We start from the raw sequence: 16,693 nt of genomic DNA, 5'->3' as shown, positions 1-16,693 counted from the left end.
GAATACAGGATTTGAAGTCTGATGGCTTGGGTTGGAGCTCAGGCTTAGCTGTATGACTTTGGGCCATTGACTTAATTTCTCTGATTTTGTTTCTTCATCTATAAAATGAGGATGCTAAGAATACTATCCTCCTTCCCTCTTAGGGAGATTAGGAAGGTCATGTGAGGCCTTATTTTATTAATTGCTATTGAATGCTAGTTTTTATTGCTATTATTATTTGTTGTTTCAATTTATTATAGCTATTTTTAATAATAATTTATGTGACTGAAGAAGTTTCATGCTACCTTTCTACTCAACTTATTCTTTGCTTTTTTCCTCTTTCCTCTTCCTTTGAACCCTGGAGAATATGATAGGTGATATTTTTGGCACCTGAAAGGCAATGATTCAATTGCTAAAAACAGCTGTGGTTTCCAAATTTAGACTGCCACTTATAGAAGAATTCTTAGTTTTCTGAGCAGTGGGTGAATTCTGGTTATGTGAAAATCTCCATGATGCATTTGAAAGCCAAACAGAGGCAATGTTTGGACAACCCACTCCTTTGGATGATCCACACACTCTCTCCCTTCCATTAGAATGGGGATAATCATCCATACTTTGGGAGATGAGTCAAGGGAAAGATTGAAAGTCTGACAATGCAGGCAAGAGTCAGATGGGAAAATGAGAGATGTTTAAGATACAGTGCAGATGGTATAGTGTGGATAGCTGGTCTGACTCCAAAACAATGACATAAAAACCAAGAAGAACCACTTTGGCTTAAGTCACTTGGACTCTATGATTTGCATCTTCATCTCCTAGAGGAATCAGAGGAGGAAATAACACTTTTTTATATTATTTTCAGCAATTCAATAAGTACAGGAAGGAGTTGGTGAAATCCCAGTCATAAGAGAAGTATTTCCAAAAGTGCTGTCCATATCATTGCATTTTGAATACTAAATGAACTGAACAATTGGCTTCTCTAATATTTGAAAAGTTCCTTCCTTCCTCCCTTCCTTATTTCTTCCCTTCTTTCCTTCATTTATCAGCTGTTTATAACATTCTTAGTATTTTCCAGCCCCCTGGCGATAAAATGATGAGCAAGTCTGATGTGGTGGTTGTCCTCATAGATCTTATGGTCTAGTTGGAAAATAGTTAACAAAGCAAGCAATGATAATAAGATGCGATGACTCCTATAATAGCGTACATATCGGGTGCTATGGGAGCTCATAGTGGGAAGTATCTATCTTAGTGTGTAAAGGAAGGGAAATCAGGGAAGTCATGCCAGAGGAAGTGACATTTAGGCTAACACCTGAAGGATAGAAACCTTCTAATTTATACAGTTTTTCTTAGAGTGTGATCAGAAGACTACTGGTAGTTTGGTGTGTATGGTGGAGGAATGGTTTATATGGTTGACAATATGGCCATGATCATTCTTTTGTTAATGTCATCATTACTTATAATTTTAATTATTTAATAAGGATTAACTCTTTTGAGGTCAAAATAAATGCAGTAACATTATGCCACTTCTTCCAATATATCGTAGTCGCGGGGCCATGGAAATAGGTAAGGCAGAAAGATATTTAATCCTTTTGAAGTAATTAATAGATCAAACAAGAAGCTTTTGTTCTCAACTAACCTTCTGATTTACCCACTTATTTGAGCCTCTTAGAATATCAAAGGAGAAGGGGGTAAAAAAAATAAGTTATTCTGTTTTTTTTTGTAAGATCGACTTTCTTTTTATTCACGTGGTGGATACAAAATATATCTGATGATATGAATTGAAATTGTGCCCCTAGATTTTCAGGTATTATCACTTAAAATGACCCTGTGATCTGGACGTCTCTTCATGATGCCTGGCCATCTGTCCCCTAGCAGGGCTAATCCTGGGTCAGCCATCACTGAGGTCATCAGTCAAAAACACCTGGGTTTGGATCCTGGCTCAATAAAAGTTATTCTTGAGGATAATAGAATAATAAGCACAACTAAAGGAACAGTGAGAACAATCTTCTCTAATGAAGAAAACTGGAAAATAAGAACATATTACTAGGGTAAGGACAGTAGTTTCACCACAAAAATCAGTGTTGGATTAACTGATTCATTCAGTAATGTTGAGTGCTTATTTCAATGTGCAGTGCCTACCTACCATAATGCCTATGGTAGGTGCTCAATAAACACCTGCCAAGGGGAAGGAGGCAGGCAGTGAGGGGAGGGTGAATGAGCAGAGTGATGGTGGGAGAAGTATGAAAGAAGAAAAGTGATGTCTTTGTCTCATTCACATTTGAACAGCTGTCTCTGCTATTCATGTGCAGAAGAACCTAATCTACTACTAACTTTGTAGCATAGTGTTGAGTATACAGAAATTGAGTTAGGCAGCCATAAATGGGCTATGCCTACATGTAGGTATAGTAGGAGAGTGTCTCTGGGTATGTGTTTAGGGGTGAAGGAAAGGTCTCTTTGTGGCTCAAAATAACATTTCAGTCTGTTCGCTAATGCCAGATATTTCATTTGACAAAAATAACTTCTTTCTATGTTAGGAGGAGGATGTAAAATCTAAATAACCTGAGAAGAGGTAAACTACACTGGTTTAAATTCACACTAAAGTGTTAATATCAAATAGAAGGTCCTTTCCAAGAGCAGGTTTTGATGCAGGGGAAGAGAAACACAGGCCAAAGAAGTACTCAAGAGAGGCAGAGGAACCTAAATACAAACTGTGCTACACTCGTACCTTGGGTGACATCCATGGGTGATTCTGAGTTTTATGGGGCCTGAAGCTTATACAATAGGGGCCTCTTTAAGAAAAAGAAAACAAAACAAATTTGTACATTTTAGAAGTATATCTGGCCTTTTGAACACGTTGCTAGGGCCCTTCTCAGGACATTAGTAGAAACCTGTGAAAGTGGGGAGCTAGAATTTTAAGCTTCATGAGGTTCCCAGTAAATTATCTTGTGACCCCACTTGGCTGTGCATCTGCAAATGGGAGATTATCACCCAAGGGAAACTTTGGCCCTTCTCCTTCATATCTAAGACACTAATGATAAATAGGGGAATCTAGCTGGAAAGGTATGTTTACCACAAAAGAGCTCCCAAGTTTCAGTCGTTGTCATTCCATGAACCATATTTCCTTGTTTCTTAAACACAAATAATTATAAAATGTACCATCAATTTAATAACAGCTGGGGGGAGAGAGTAAACAGCTAGTAAGTTTCTTTTGATATTGATTATGAAAAACATTCTGATTTCAAAACCATTAAAATGTGAAAAATGCATCATTTACTTACAGAAATATGGTAATTATGTTACCTTTTAGGTTACAAATACAATTTGCTGAGTACATCATATATTACTAACCCATTGAAGAAACCAGTAATTTGCTCAAGGCCACACTTGCTAAGTAGTGAAATTAGAATTCAAACCCAAGGCCACCTAACTCCAGAGCCCACACTCTTATCCAATACACTATTCTGCATCTCCCATACTTGTTAATCATTTATTTTGTAACCCAGGTAATATTTATATTCCTAACCACCCAGGATTTAGAAGGCTTTTAAAGAAGAATACTGAATGTCCCTAGTGAAAGAACATCAAATTGACCCCTAATCCATTGATATGATCTCGGGTGGGTATCCTAGAAGTGAGGGTTGGGTGAAAGTTGGGTACCACAATATTAGGTAATATCTAATTTTACCACAATATTAGATAGTGGAACAGGACGAGACTTTTCAGGGAGTGATTTGCATTCATTCAATGGACTCCATTCATATGTTTCATGTGCACGGGCTTTTGGTCAATGCGTAGTGAGGTCCTGTTATGATGCAAGGCAATGACAGTGTGAAGGTATGTGCTACCCACGGACACTTGGAGGAATGGCCCTGGGAACAAGTTGCTGTTTGGGGCAAAAACTTCTTCAGGAGGAAGAGGCAACTTGAAGTGACCTTCCGACGTTTCCACATGGAAGTGGGGGATTATACGGTTTGTCCTGAGCAAGAGAAAATTACCTCTGAGGCTGGTGGAACCTATGACTTGTCAGTGGTAGATCGTCGTCCAGTAAGCCTGAGGGATTGGTTAGTCATAGAAAAGGAGTGGGGAAGGGGGGAAGAGGGATTTATGTGCAAGTAGCTGCTGCCCAATCTCTCCCTCCACCAGGACTTATCCTTGAACATAGTCATTGCTTTGGGACTCTGTGAAACTCTCTTCCTTATTTTCTCGCATGTGCTCATAATTTCTTTGCCTCCCCAGTGACTTTATCTTTTTTGTGTATGTTCTTATTTTAATTTTATGTTTTATTGCAATTACATTCAATTGCTTTTCTGTGGTTTGAGATAACAAGAGCAGAGAATGCAATTTTAAATCCTAAAAATGACACAGAAACAAAAGCCACAAAGTAAAAATTGATCTGATACCAAAAGAAAATGGGCAAATGTGGCACTCTGGAACAGGGAGATGATAAACAGAAATCATACAGAAAAAAATTAATGAAACCGACAGGAAATACATTAGACAGAAGAAATAAATCAGGAAGAATGTGACGAGATATTGGAATGGCTGAGCTCAGAATAGCCTGCCTTGTCTAACCTAAGAAGGATATATTAAATATGGAGGCAGTTTAGTCAACTAGAAGCTTCTAGGTCTCATCAAATAGGAAAATTCAGTTAGAAAGTGGACAGAGCCCTGAACTGGAACTGTGAGGATTTGGTGTTTGCACTTACAGTTCTGAGGTTATTAGTTACCTTCTCTGAAACTAGGCCTTTTCATTGGTAAAATATTATCTCTCTCACTTATTAACAAGTAAACTATTTCATTATCTCATTATTTAACAAATATTTAATAAGCAAAGTAACTTTCAAGCATTCTATAGGGCATGAAAAAAGGAAAAAAAAATGTGGCTTTCTCAAGCTGCCTATAATATAGGAGGGAAAACAGGCAAACAGAAAATTACAACTCAGTATAATAAGGTCAAGGTCAGAGAGGGGTTCAAAGAACTTTGGGGACCAGAGGAGTGAAGAATTAATTCTCTGAAGGTTTGAGGAAAGTTTCACACAGGAAGTAACGTTTGAAATAAGCCCCGAAAAAAAAAATCAGACAATGTGGGTGAGGAGGACCTAGGGGAGAAGGTGATCGGTAAAAACCTAAAAGAAGATCACGTAGTGGAAAAATGGTGTGTGCACTCTGTGTGGTGAACCATAGGTCTTGTGGGGAGCGAGGGGAGAAGAGGTAGCTAAGGGGTGGTTATGAAGGGTCTTAGATACCAAGTTCCATAAAGCAATTGGCATCATATCCTGTGGGTCAGTGGGTCTCACCACCGTTCCACCATATGTAACATACTCCCATAGACAAATAGATAAAATAAACTATGAGTTGTGTGTAGTTTACTGGCTCCTTAGCTTGTTTTTCCAGGTTAAGGAAACAGTTCATAATTCTGGTGAATGAAAAGTAAGTTATTGTGATAACTTTTAATCCACACTTTTTATTTTTAAGTAAATCATTCCCCAGATCACTTCTTTCAGTATTATCAGAAATAAGTTACTCGTAGCACATCTGCTAGCTAATCACACAGACCTTTGTAAGCACACCATTGAGTACTGCTGCTGGTAATGGGGAACCATTGAAGGTTCTGAAGCTGGGGAGGGCCTTTTCAAGTTAACAGATGGCAGCAATGTAGAAGATGGACTAGAGGAGGATGCACTTGGCAGGAAGAACAAGGAAGAAATGGTAAGATCCAGAACTCAAGAAGGGGCAGTGAGAAAGAAGAGAGCAGAATGGAATGATCCCCTCCTCTTCTAATATAGTAGGTGGCTTAGACTCAAAAACACACAAGAAGGATAAAGAAAAATTGGAACATTACTGAACTCTCACCTAGAACTCTTGTAAATACAATAGGAACAAAGAGGCAGGGGCACCCCCAAGAAGAGCTCTGTCCATAGGTAAGGTTAGAGAAGCTTCCTGAAGCTATTCAGCTGCTTCTAACCAACAATACAGGGGACCAGTTCTGATTCAAGAGCTACTGCTCTTCCTGAGGTCCTGGGGAAGGTTGATTTCCAAGTAGATGAGATGCTGGAATTAATGGACTCCAGCTTCTTTTGGAGGGTGGGCCTCTTGCCAGGACTGATTAGCCCAGCTGGCCTGTCCACTATTCCTATTTTATTGCTTCCTTTCTCATTAAGGAAGGTGTTGGGTTTGGATAACCATAAACAACATATCTGCTGCTACAAAGCTACCATCTCTTACACAGCCAGTGGCTGAAACCAGGCTCTCAGGAGTCTTTTTAAAAGATTTAGATCACAGTTTTGGAGAAACAGGAAAAGGAAGCCCAAGTTTGAAAATGTGCCACATGAATGGTTATTTTCCTATTTTTACTGTTTTTCCTTTTTTAAAAAAATTTAAAGAGGTAAGGAAAATAAAACTTAAAAAAAAAAAAAAAAAAACAGTGCTATTTTTCCTAACCTCTCTCCTCTCTCACCCCTTCTCTTTCAACATAGCCACATGTAACAGTCCTGATGTCCTCAACCCCCAAAATGTGAAGGAAGGGAGCTTGAAGGATTTCCCTTTACACTGCCCTGCCCCCAGCAGGCCCAAGGATTCTGAGCAGCCACTGGCCGCTTGCTGAGCTGTTCTGTGGGTACCTCAAAGCTCCCTTGTCCACATGGGCCCAAAAGCCAAAGTCTATTTGGACAAAAGAACTGCTGAAAGGGAGCCAACTGCTCAGTTCCCTCTGCCGTCACTTCAGTAATCTCAGCATTTGTACTTCTCCCCTGACAATGTGTTCCTTAAAATAACCTTCACTGGCACATCATTTCTCACAGAAACTGTACCCGTGTTCTTTCCAGTTGTCCAATTTTCTCTCTTCCAGCACAGGGAGAATCATATTTACTCAGAAAACCGCAGTGTTGAACTATAGCCCTCAGTTTCTTAGAGTTTCACTTTTTAAGGAAATTTTGCAGCTGGTTCCATCTGCTTTTCCTGATTTTTTCTCTCCTCTTCTGCCCATACTGATTTCCTCCACAGTCCTAACCAGCACCCAGCCTTGGTACTACCTCCCCAACACGTCACTATGACGGTCCTCTCTTCTCCTGGTAGACACACAACTCATCAAGCCTCTCACTGTGTCCCTAACAGTAAATGCTCAGAAAATCGTTGTTGATTCGTACCAACTACTCCCAGAACCTTTAACATTAATACTTTCTAGGAATCTGTCTTCCACAGAACGTTTCATATAACTGGTTTAGGTTTTGTATCAAAGTTCTTCCTCACTGTGTGTTTTGTTTACACAGCTTCTCTAAAAAAAGACAGGAATTGTTCCTGTGCTGAGAATGGATAAATGAACTACTCTAAATGCTAATTACATTAATGTGAATTATTCATGTGCATTTTAAATCCTAAATGGGCCTTTCCCTGCTGCTTAGCATACATCGGGGCTATTACCTACCGCCACAAGCGGTGTGCCCAAAAGAAAAGCAACTAACTGTAATGTTAGATTGATACAAACACAATTCCATGTGCTTGGACAAGGAGAGTGGTCTAGGTAACATTTTGGTTTACACTTTAAGAGCTGACCAGACACCAGGCACTTTTCCAAGCTTTACAAATATTAGGTAATTTAAGTACTATCAAATGCTCTGAGATAGATATTATAATTTTACAGCCGAGAAAATTAAGGCACAGAGAGGTCACACAGTGAGTAAACGATAGAATCAGGATTCCAACACAGGCAATCTGGGTGCAGAGTCCAGGCCCCTAACCACTACTTAATGCTACCTCACCAATAATACAATTTTCAGATTGTTTTCTTCCAAATCTCTCTGCAAGTCAGAAGAGAATTCACATGAGCTTTTATTTACACAGTGTCTGTGTCTTTGCAGAGTCCTGTGTACACAGTATTTTATAACTCCAACCATTTTCTGGAATCAAGTCCTCATTAAAGGAGCTACTTTGAATTCCTTTTGAAATATAACCATCTCATACAAATTGCTGCTCCAAGCTGGGCATGCCACCTTCTAACTAAGTACTTATGACAAATGTCCTTATAGGATAAGTGGTAGAAACACATGATTGTCTTTTTATCTTCAGTATCAGAACATCATAATGAGCTTGATACTTCATAAGATCCTTCTGGTATACAGATCACATTGGATGGTGATTTTCCTTTACCACTTCTGGGGTTATTGAATTTCATATATAAATTACCTGGTGAACAAAGCAGTAGTTCCCTTTCCTTCTCTGAAATTTCTGTCTTTCAAAATTCCAGGGGCAAACCCCAAGCCTGATATCCTGAGCTTTAGCAAATAGACGTGTGTTGGTCTTATCTAGATCTTTCATGCTGTTGTATGTTTTCATGGTTATGCCTTTATTTTTCCTGATTTCTAAGACTGTTTTGCAATCAGGGTATTGCTTCCAATTCTTTGACCAGTTTAGTTGCCCTTTCTTAGGTCGTATAACTTCTTTGAAGAGTGGCAGTTTCCTGTGAGCTTGTGTGTGGGCAGGTTTGGAATCATTTTGACTTCTTTGTGTGACTGGAGCACCAAACCTCTGGTTAAGCACTTACCCTGTGCCAGGCTCTCTGCTAGGAAGTAAACGCAAAAGCAAATAATACAAGATCTCTACCCTCAAAGAGCTGATAGTTCAGGGTTTCTAGGAAGTAGTCCATAGACTCCTGGAGTTCTTTGTTGTATCATAAATGATAGTTCAGAATCCCACCACCAAACTGTAAGTATATTTGGCATTAGTTCCTCTGAATTCATGCATCACCTTAGAGGGATCCACATAAATGTTCATCTGCTGCGTCTATGCCACTTCCCACTGGCTCTCAGGATCTCCCTGTGATTGGCCTAATGTTATTTATACTTTGCCTAGTAGTCGGGATCCTTAGCACAACCCTGTAAAGTATTATTCCATCTCATGGATGAGGAAATTGAAGCTCAGAGAGGTCATAGAAGTAACAGAACTTTAATGTGTCTATCACTTTACAGTTTCATTATATATATATATATATATATATATTTATCTGATCTCATAGCAGTTACAGTGATCTTTACATAAGTCAGATCATATCACTCTCTTGTTTAAATCTCCCCAGTAGCTTTCCATCACACTCAGAATAAGAAACACCCTTCCTCGCTTCTCTGAACTTTAAATCTTTTGTTCCCTTACTCACTACACTCCACATGGTCTTCTCTTGGTTCTACAAACAACAGTCCTGTTTCCATCTCAGGTCCTTTTTCTGTGCTGCTCCTGCAGATCCATTAAGGGGCTAGTTCCCACTTCACTCAGGTCTCAGCTCAGACACCACCTTTTAGAGGGGTGACCTGACCACAATCTAAAGTATCTACCTTCCCCTCCTGCCAAGTCACTTTCTGTCAGATTCCTCTGTTTCATTTCTTTCCTAGCTCTTATTATTTCTAAATTTCTTTTATTTGTTTAGTTGTTTATTATTAGTCTCCTCCCCTTGACTAAAATGTAAGCCAATGAGAGCAGAGCCTTGTTCTGTTTCATTCATTGCTATATTCCTGCCCCTAGAATCTGCTCGGCATGTAGCAGGTGCTCAATAAATGTTTGTGGAGTGAATGAATGAATGCATTTGATAATGCCTTAATGTTTGGGCATGGAAACCCTTAGCCCTTTTCTAGTCTCATTTTTATATATTCTCCTTAGGTAATTTCATCAACCTCTGTGGGTTTTTCTACCACTCTCACGATTTACCTCTGGATCATTGTTTCTGAGATGACCAGTGCTAAACTGTATTTGACTTTTTTTTCTGTCTCCCATATTTGTCATTTATGTAATTTTAACTTACATAATCAAAGATTCTCTTGACCCATGAGGGATGGAGCCAAGGGGACCTACATTAGTATTATAAAATATTAATACATTTTAACATTTTGTACTTAGAAGGGACTTAGATTTTATCTATTCCAAATTCATGGCTTTACATGTGGATGAAGAAATTAAAGTCCAAGATGATGACGAGCCAAAAGCCTCACAGCTAGTGTGTGGTAGAACCCAAAATTTCCAGGGCATGTTCCTCTTTCCACATTAGTTATCTGCCTCTTAGATTCTACTTCTCCTTTTGCTAATGATGTACACACACACACACAAAGAGCTTTTAAAATTCACATGCCACTAAATTCACCCTTTAAAAGTGTGCAATTCAATAGTTTTTAGGATATTCATGGAATTGTGAAACCATCACCAGTGTTTAATTTTAGAACATGTTCATCACTGCCCAGAGAAACCCCATACCTATTTGTAATCAATCCGCATCCTCCCCCTTCCCCGTATCCCTCCCCTTCTCCAACCCTAGGAAACCACTAATCTACTTTCTGTCTCTATGGACTTGCCTGTTCTGGACATTTCATATAAATGGAATCATACAATATGTGGCTTTTTGTGTCTGGCTTCTTTCACTTAGCTTAATGATTTCAAGGTTCATCACCTTGTGATATTTACCTTTTTGTTTTGTTTTGTTTTGTTTAACCAAACCCCCTTTCTCTAACTGCCTCGTTTCAATATCTATCTTTGAGCAAAAATTAAATTCTGAATATCCTGGAAGCCAAAGGCAAAAACGAAAAACACAAATATGTTACTCAGCTCTAGTTAGTCATAAAGGAAGCACAAATAGTATCAAGAGCACAGATATTTTTCTAGCACTATATTTTAAGGGGAATCATCAGTCTAGTCCTTTAATTTCACTATACAGCTCTATCTTTTGATCATTTAAGGTGTGTTTCTTGCTTTCTTATCTCTACTATTTCCAGCTCCCCTTGGGTTGGGCACTCTGGGCAGTGTTGAGAAGTGGGAGAGGACTATCTTTTGGTATCCTCAATGACTCTTCTCTTCCTGGGTGCTGGGGGGAATTCTTATTTAATCTTTAACATTCCCATTTGACCTCCACTATTAATTCTCAGGGTCTTTCTTCCATTTTTGATCACAATCCTTACTTCCATTTCAAATTTGAGAAATATTTTTATAACTTTGTTCCTGAAAGGCTCAAGCACTTTGTCAACTCTGATTTTAAAATAGGTCTCAAATAGGGGCTGGCGCCGTGGCCGAGTGGTTATAGTTCGGCACGCTCGGCTTCGGTGGCTGGGTATGCGGGTTCTGATCCCAGGCACTGACATACTCCACTCATCAGCCATGCTGTGGAGGCATCCCACGTACAAAGTAGAGAAAGATTGGCAACAGATGTTAGCTCAGGGAGAATCTTCCTCAACAAAAAAAGGTCTCAAATAATACAAATTCTCTAGTAGATGGGGAGAGAGGGCAGGGAGCCATAGCTAGGGAGAGATAAAAGAGAACTATGATTGTTTGTTGCCTATGGGTTTGGGAAAGGGAGAGTTCTGGCATTTATGCTGCATCCTACATGTGTATTTTTTTTTTCTTTTTTTGGACCTGAGGTTCAGAGAATTAAATTAAAATCATACTCCTCAACTACAGCAAACTATTTTCATCAGTTCCTGCAAAGCCCTGCTTTTGTTTAAATTTTCACCTAGATCTCTAATCCCCATGCACATTCACCTCCCTCTTATACATGCCTTCCTTATGTGTTTAATATGTATCCTTAAGAGACATGTATCTTTATATACTATTTAGTGTTATTGAGTGTGAATAAGTAATTACATACATAATATTGTGACATAAATCTCATTCTGTTGCTATTTTTGCTTAAACTCACCACTAAGTCTTTAAAGCCCATTCATGTTGCTAGATTTACATTGAATCTATTGCTCTAACTACTGCATAATGTTTTATGATATGTATCCACCACATTTTTCTTTTCCAATCCTCTATCAATGGAAACCTATCTCAAACAGTGACATAGTGACATCCTCATACTTGTCTCCTTAGAGGCCTGAGGAAGAATTCCCTTGGTCTGTATGTCTGGGAGAGCAATTGGTGGGCCATAGGACCTAAATACACCATTGTCTTTATCCAACCCCTCTTTTGCATAACCAGGATCCTCTCAGTCCTACCTCCTATACTAACCATCTCTACAGACACCAGAACTAGTCAGGTACACAGGCTGCAACCAGATTGGTTCTAGTATGAGGCAGTAGGAGCTCGCCTCTCATTTCCTGCTCTGGGACTTCTCTAAGGCAGAGATGTGGAGCTCAGGGAACCTGCTCAACACTCATGCCTGCACAATGAAATCGGGTAATGGGAGGAGGTTAGCAGTCAGGATACTACTCTTGACCTTTGGAGGATAGGAGCCAAGGGATAAATGCTTCCCTTTGTATCCCCTTGGGGGACAGTTCTGAGACACAGTTCATAAGGCTCTTATGAAGATCCCTGTGGGATTGAGTACAAGTTGCCGGCAGTGGTTGCCTTGAAAATACATCCTTGTACTGGTTTTCCCTTCTTACCTAATTCAGTCCCCCAATTCCTCATTCTTGCTCCTTGTTATTACTTCCCAAATGAGCTACATCAATGCTAATGCTTTTGTGTATGAGTGTGCCAGCTCACTGTATAGGGAGAATCATCATGAAAAAAGCACAGATCATGACCACCTGGGAGCAGGAGATTGGGAACTTCCTTAAGGAAATGTGTGTTCCTTCCCATTTGGGAGCAACTTTTAAAAATCTCATTATCCCCTTCTGCTTTTGTTGTGTGACAGGTAGTTAATACATACACCCCAGGAAAGAAGATTTGGCTTGAAGGCGTGGTGACCACCTCAGCTGGAGGCACAAACAATCTGTCAGATTCCTATGCTGCAGGATTCTTGTGAGTAAGACTTGTAATTTCACTCTCAGGGATTTGAGGGAGGAAGGATCGCAGACTGTGGCACTGCTCCTTATTCTGCCCATTGAAGGGAGGATGGTTCATTTCCCATTGAAAGTTCTTTGTCCATTCCTTGTGAATGTGTTTAACCACCAACAGTGATTAGCGACTGCTCTAGATACTAAGATGTCAGGCACAGTCATCAGAGCAAAGATGGTAGTAACAGCAGTAGTAGTAGTAGTAGAAGTAGTAATCATAATAGTGGTAAGACCTTTATTTAATGTCTACAGTACAAAGTGCAGTACAGACAACATACATTTTCTCATCTAATTTTCACCAGAGTCCTGGGAGATAGGTAAGAGGAAGACAAGGTTTTAGCCCTCCAGAGACTGGTGATTAAAGGAATGGAGAAAGGACATAAGTAAAGCTGTAGGAGATAAGTGCCTTAATAATAATAATTTTAACTATATAGTGCTTACCGTGTGCCAAGTACTTTCTGAAGTGCTTCATATATGTTTAATAATTTAACAACCAGTGAGGTAGATATCATTATTTTATAACCACCCAGTGAGATAGATGTGAGAGCTCAGACTCAAGCCCAGGCAATCTGCTCCTGGGTCCAGCCTCTTTGCCGCTACATTAGACCATGTCTCTTTCTGCTTCACATGGTCTGTCCACAAAAGGAAAGTGGTAGACATGCAAAGGAATCAAGAATTTCTCTGACTGAGAGAATCAGGAAGGGCTTCATGGAGGAAGTAGCATTTGAGTAGGACATAGAAAGATTCCTCTAATTTCTATAGGGAGAGGATGGTGGTGATGGTAGAGGGGAGTGTTCTAGGCTGAAGGAACATTAAGGGCAAAGGCACAGGGTGGGAGAAATGATTGGTGTGATGAAAGCCTTGGCATCTGCAGGGATGTAGTGAGGGCTGAGACTAGTTTACCACCAAATCATGGAAGGCCTTGAAAACCAGGCAGAAAAAATGAGGCCTTTCTGTCCTCAGTAGCAAGCCATTGAAGATTTTGAAGGAGAAGAGAGACACTATCTGACCTGTGTTTTAAAACATTGGCTTTGGGAATAGTATACACAAGGGTTTGAAGTGGCAAGACATGGGTAAATGGATTGAGGCTACTGAAGTCTTCTGGAGAACTACTTAAGCCAGAAACATAAGGGCCTCTGAGTGGCCTGCCAGCGTCAGGTGGCAGGAACAAACCCCTCAGGACCCTGGACTAACCAAGTGACTTGTTCCTGGTCCAGTCTAGTCCTATGGCCCTGGCTTTTTGGCTGAGCAACGTCCTCCTAAGAACTACAGCTCTGCCCTCAGCTACGTGTTTCAGTCTAACAGCTGTTCCTAATTATACAGTTGTAGTTTCCCTTCATTAAGGCAGCTTTTTCAATATATTTGTGAAGAACAAATCAGGCCGGTCAAGTAGATTGTGTTTGCAGATGGAATCCTGGCAAATGCAGATGAAGATAACGAGTCAATGTAATATATGATGATACCTTAGGTCTTCCATCCCTGTGTCCTCCTAACATTCAGTGGCATAGAGCAATTGTTCAATGAGCATGGGTCTAATGAATGAAATGGAGTGAATCAGCGTTTGATACAGTGTTGCTGAGAACCTTTTTTCAAAAATAGACTCCTCACTGTGAGCTCTGGGAGCAAGGATGAGAAACCAGTGGCAATCAGTACTGCCGGGGCCCCTTGGAATCAGCAGAGGAATGGCTTTTTCTCAGCCATCACAGAAGGACTCTGCTGCAGGGCCCAGCAAGCAGCCCAGTTGTACTGAGTGTTTTCATGAGCATTCTTCCCTTTAGGGAATGATGTGAATTGAGAAATACCACAGACTTTCATGGAGGGAGCTGGAGAGAGACCTGCCTTTTCATGAGCATCAGCCAAATGTCCATAGATCTCTGGAGTCACTTTGGGAACACAGATTAACATAGTTATTTAGATTTTGGTTGTAGTTCAGATATCCAATTCTTGGTTGACACAGATCAAATGAAAACTAGCTCATTCTGCTCCTGGTCTTCTCTCTTACCTATCACCCATTTGCTCTCAACTCCACTGGCAGTACCCAGCAATGTGCCCTTTGAGTCCATTTGTCCAAGGGGCATAAATTACTTCCTGGAAAAAAAGAGTAAAGCATCCTAGGAAGCTCCATAAGATTAGCAAGAAATTGGAAAGAAGGCATTTATCAGTTTTTTTTTTTTTTTTGTGAGGAGATCAGCCCTGTGCTAACATCCGCCAATCCTCCTCTTTTTTTTTTTTTTTTTTTTTTTGCTGAGGAAGACGGCCCTGGGCTAACATCTGTGCCCATCTTCCTCCACTTTATATGGGACGCCGCCACAGCATGGCTTGCCAAGCAGTGCGTCGGTGCGCGCCCGGGATCCGAACCAGTGAACCCCGGGCCGCCGCAGCGGAGCGCGTGCACTTAACCGCTTGCGCCACCGGGCTGGCCCCCATTTATCAGCTTTTTTTTCAACAAATGGCATAACTATGACCTTACTAGGACACATACATACACAAATCAGAATTCTCTGCTGCCAGGTATTCAAGGGTAGTTTTCCTAATCAGGGCTTTGAGATTCTTTGATTCACTACAGATCCACCCTTGGCATACTACTGTGTCTCCAGTACCTAGTAGTGTTGCCATGTAGTAGACATTCAATAAATTTTTGTGGAATGGAAAGTAATGGCTGCAGTAGCATCTTAGGTGGGATATACCAGTCATCTTGCCAGTTTTCTCTACTTGAACATAAAAGAGAGACTTGGAACACCATTTATTTCCCCCTCTCAGAGGGCTTATTATTATAGGAGGAAGATGAAGATAACTTCAAGACTAACCATTCCACTCTGAAAAGCCACAGGGAAGCAGAGGTTCTGACCATAGTCATTTTTGAATGCTCCAGACCCTGGTTGTGCATATAGGATACGGGTTTGGAGAGGAGGATGCATATTCTTTCCTCTCACTTTAGAGGTCCTTCAAAAACTCCCCATATACTAGCAAAAAAACCCCTGAGATTTACTAATTAACATTTATTTGCTGAGTATATATTCTTTGCAGGTCACTGTGCTAGGCTCTGTAGAGGTCAAAAGTAGGAATTTGATACTGTTCATATAAATGTGTATAAACAGGTATTTACATACTCAGTGTTTTACAAATGACTTACATGGTCTCATAAGCATTTTTGTATCTATCCTCAATGCTGAGAACAAGGCCCGGCATTTACAGCTGATTAATTAAAATTGTTGAATGAATAATGAATGAATGAACAAATGGGATCTTTTCACATATAAAAGTACCAAAATACGGGCTTGTGTTGATATCCAGATACTGCTAGATGTAGGGACTCACATTTATGTGATTATGTGCTTAGTAATCATTTTTTTCTTCATTTGTTCAACAAGCATAGGGATAGAAGGGTGAATAAGACTTACTTGTTTTTATAGATAAATGCTTGTTAGACATAGACCCTGTTGTATTTGTGCTATTTCAGTGGGAAGAGCACTGATTTAGGAGGCATCAGCCCAGAATTCATGTTATGGTTCTTCTCCAGGACATTTTATCCTGTGTCTCAGTGGCTAAAGGAAAAGCTAACCCTGTTATCCTGATTTCACAGGGTTGCTAAATTAACAAAAATAATAAACATAAGAAGCTTAGCCAGGTGATATTCCAAAAGTAATTTCAATTCCCTGGGTCACAACGTCCCAATATGAACAACAACGACACACAAGGCTCTATTATTGTCAGATTTTCTTTTTGATTTAAAACTTTCATTTTTGTGTTTTGCTTTGGTTTGTCTTGTTTTTCTAACTCTAATTATCAGTAAATATTTCTTAGTTTTTATGAGAATAAAATATAATTGCCAGTGTGAAAAAGATTTGAAAATATTAATCATATTCATTCATAGTATAAAAATTAGCAATGCTCTTTATTCCAGTAAGGAAAAAACTTAATTCTACAAGTCACTGGCTTGGAGCTCCATATGGTTTCAGATTTGGCAAATC

At 39.8% G+C, this 16,693-nt stretch overlaps 1 protein-coding gene across 2 annotated transcripts in view; it reads left to right on the top strand.

The window, feature by feature from the left end:
• Positions 1-16,693, top strand: part of HPSE2 (heparanase 2 (inactive)) — a 698,714-nt gene that overhangs the window by 546,075 nt on the left and 135,946 nt on the right. For both annotated transcript variants that reach the window (XM_058543725.1, XM_058543726.1), the window contains one exon: positions 12,581-12,687. In XM_058543725.1, the coding sequence (XP_058399708.1) occupies positions 12,581-12,687 (107 nt within the window). The remainder of the gene's footprint in view (positions 1-12,580; positions 12,688-16,693) is intronic.

The sequence above is a fragment of the Diceros bicornis genome, chromosome 6 (genome assembly GCF_020826845.1).
Source record: "Diceros bicornis minor isolate mBicDic1 chromosome 6, mDicBic1.mat.cur, whole genome shotgun sequence".
In the NCBI taxonomy this organism is placed as follows: domain Eukaryota; kingdom Metazoa; phylum Chordata; class Mammalia; order Perissodactyla; family Rhinocerotidae; genus Diceros; species Diceros bicornis.
The sequence above is the reverse complement of the archived record's forward strand: the minus strand, read 5'-3'. Positions and strand labels throughout refer to the sequence as shown.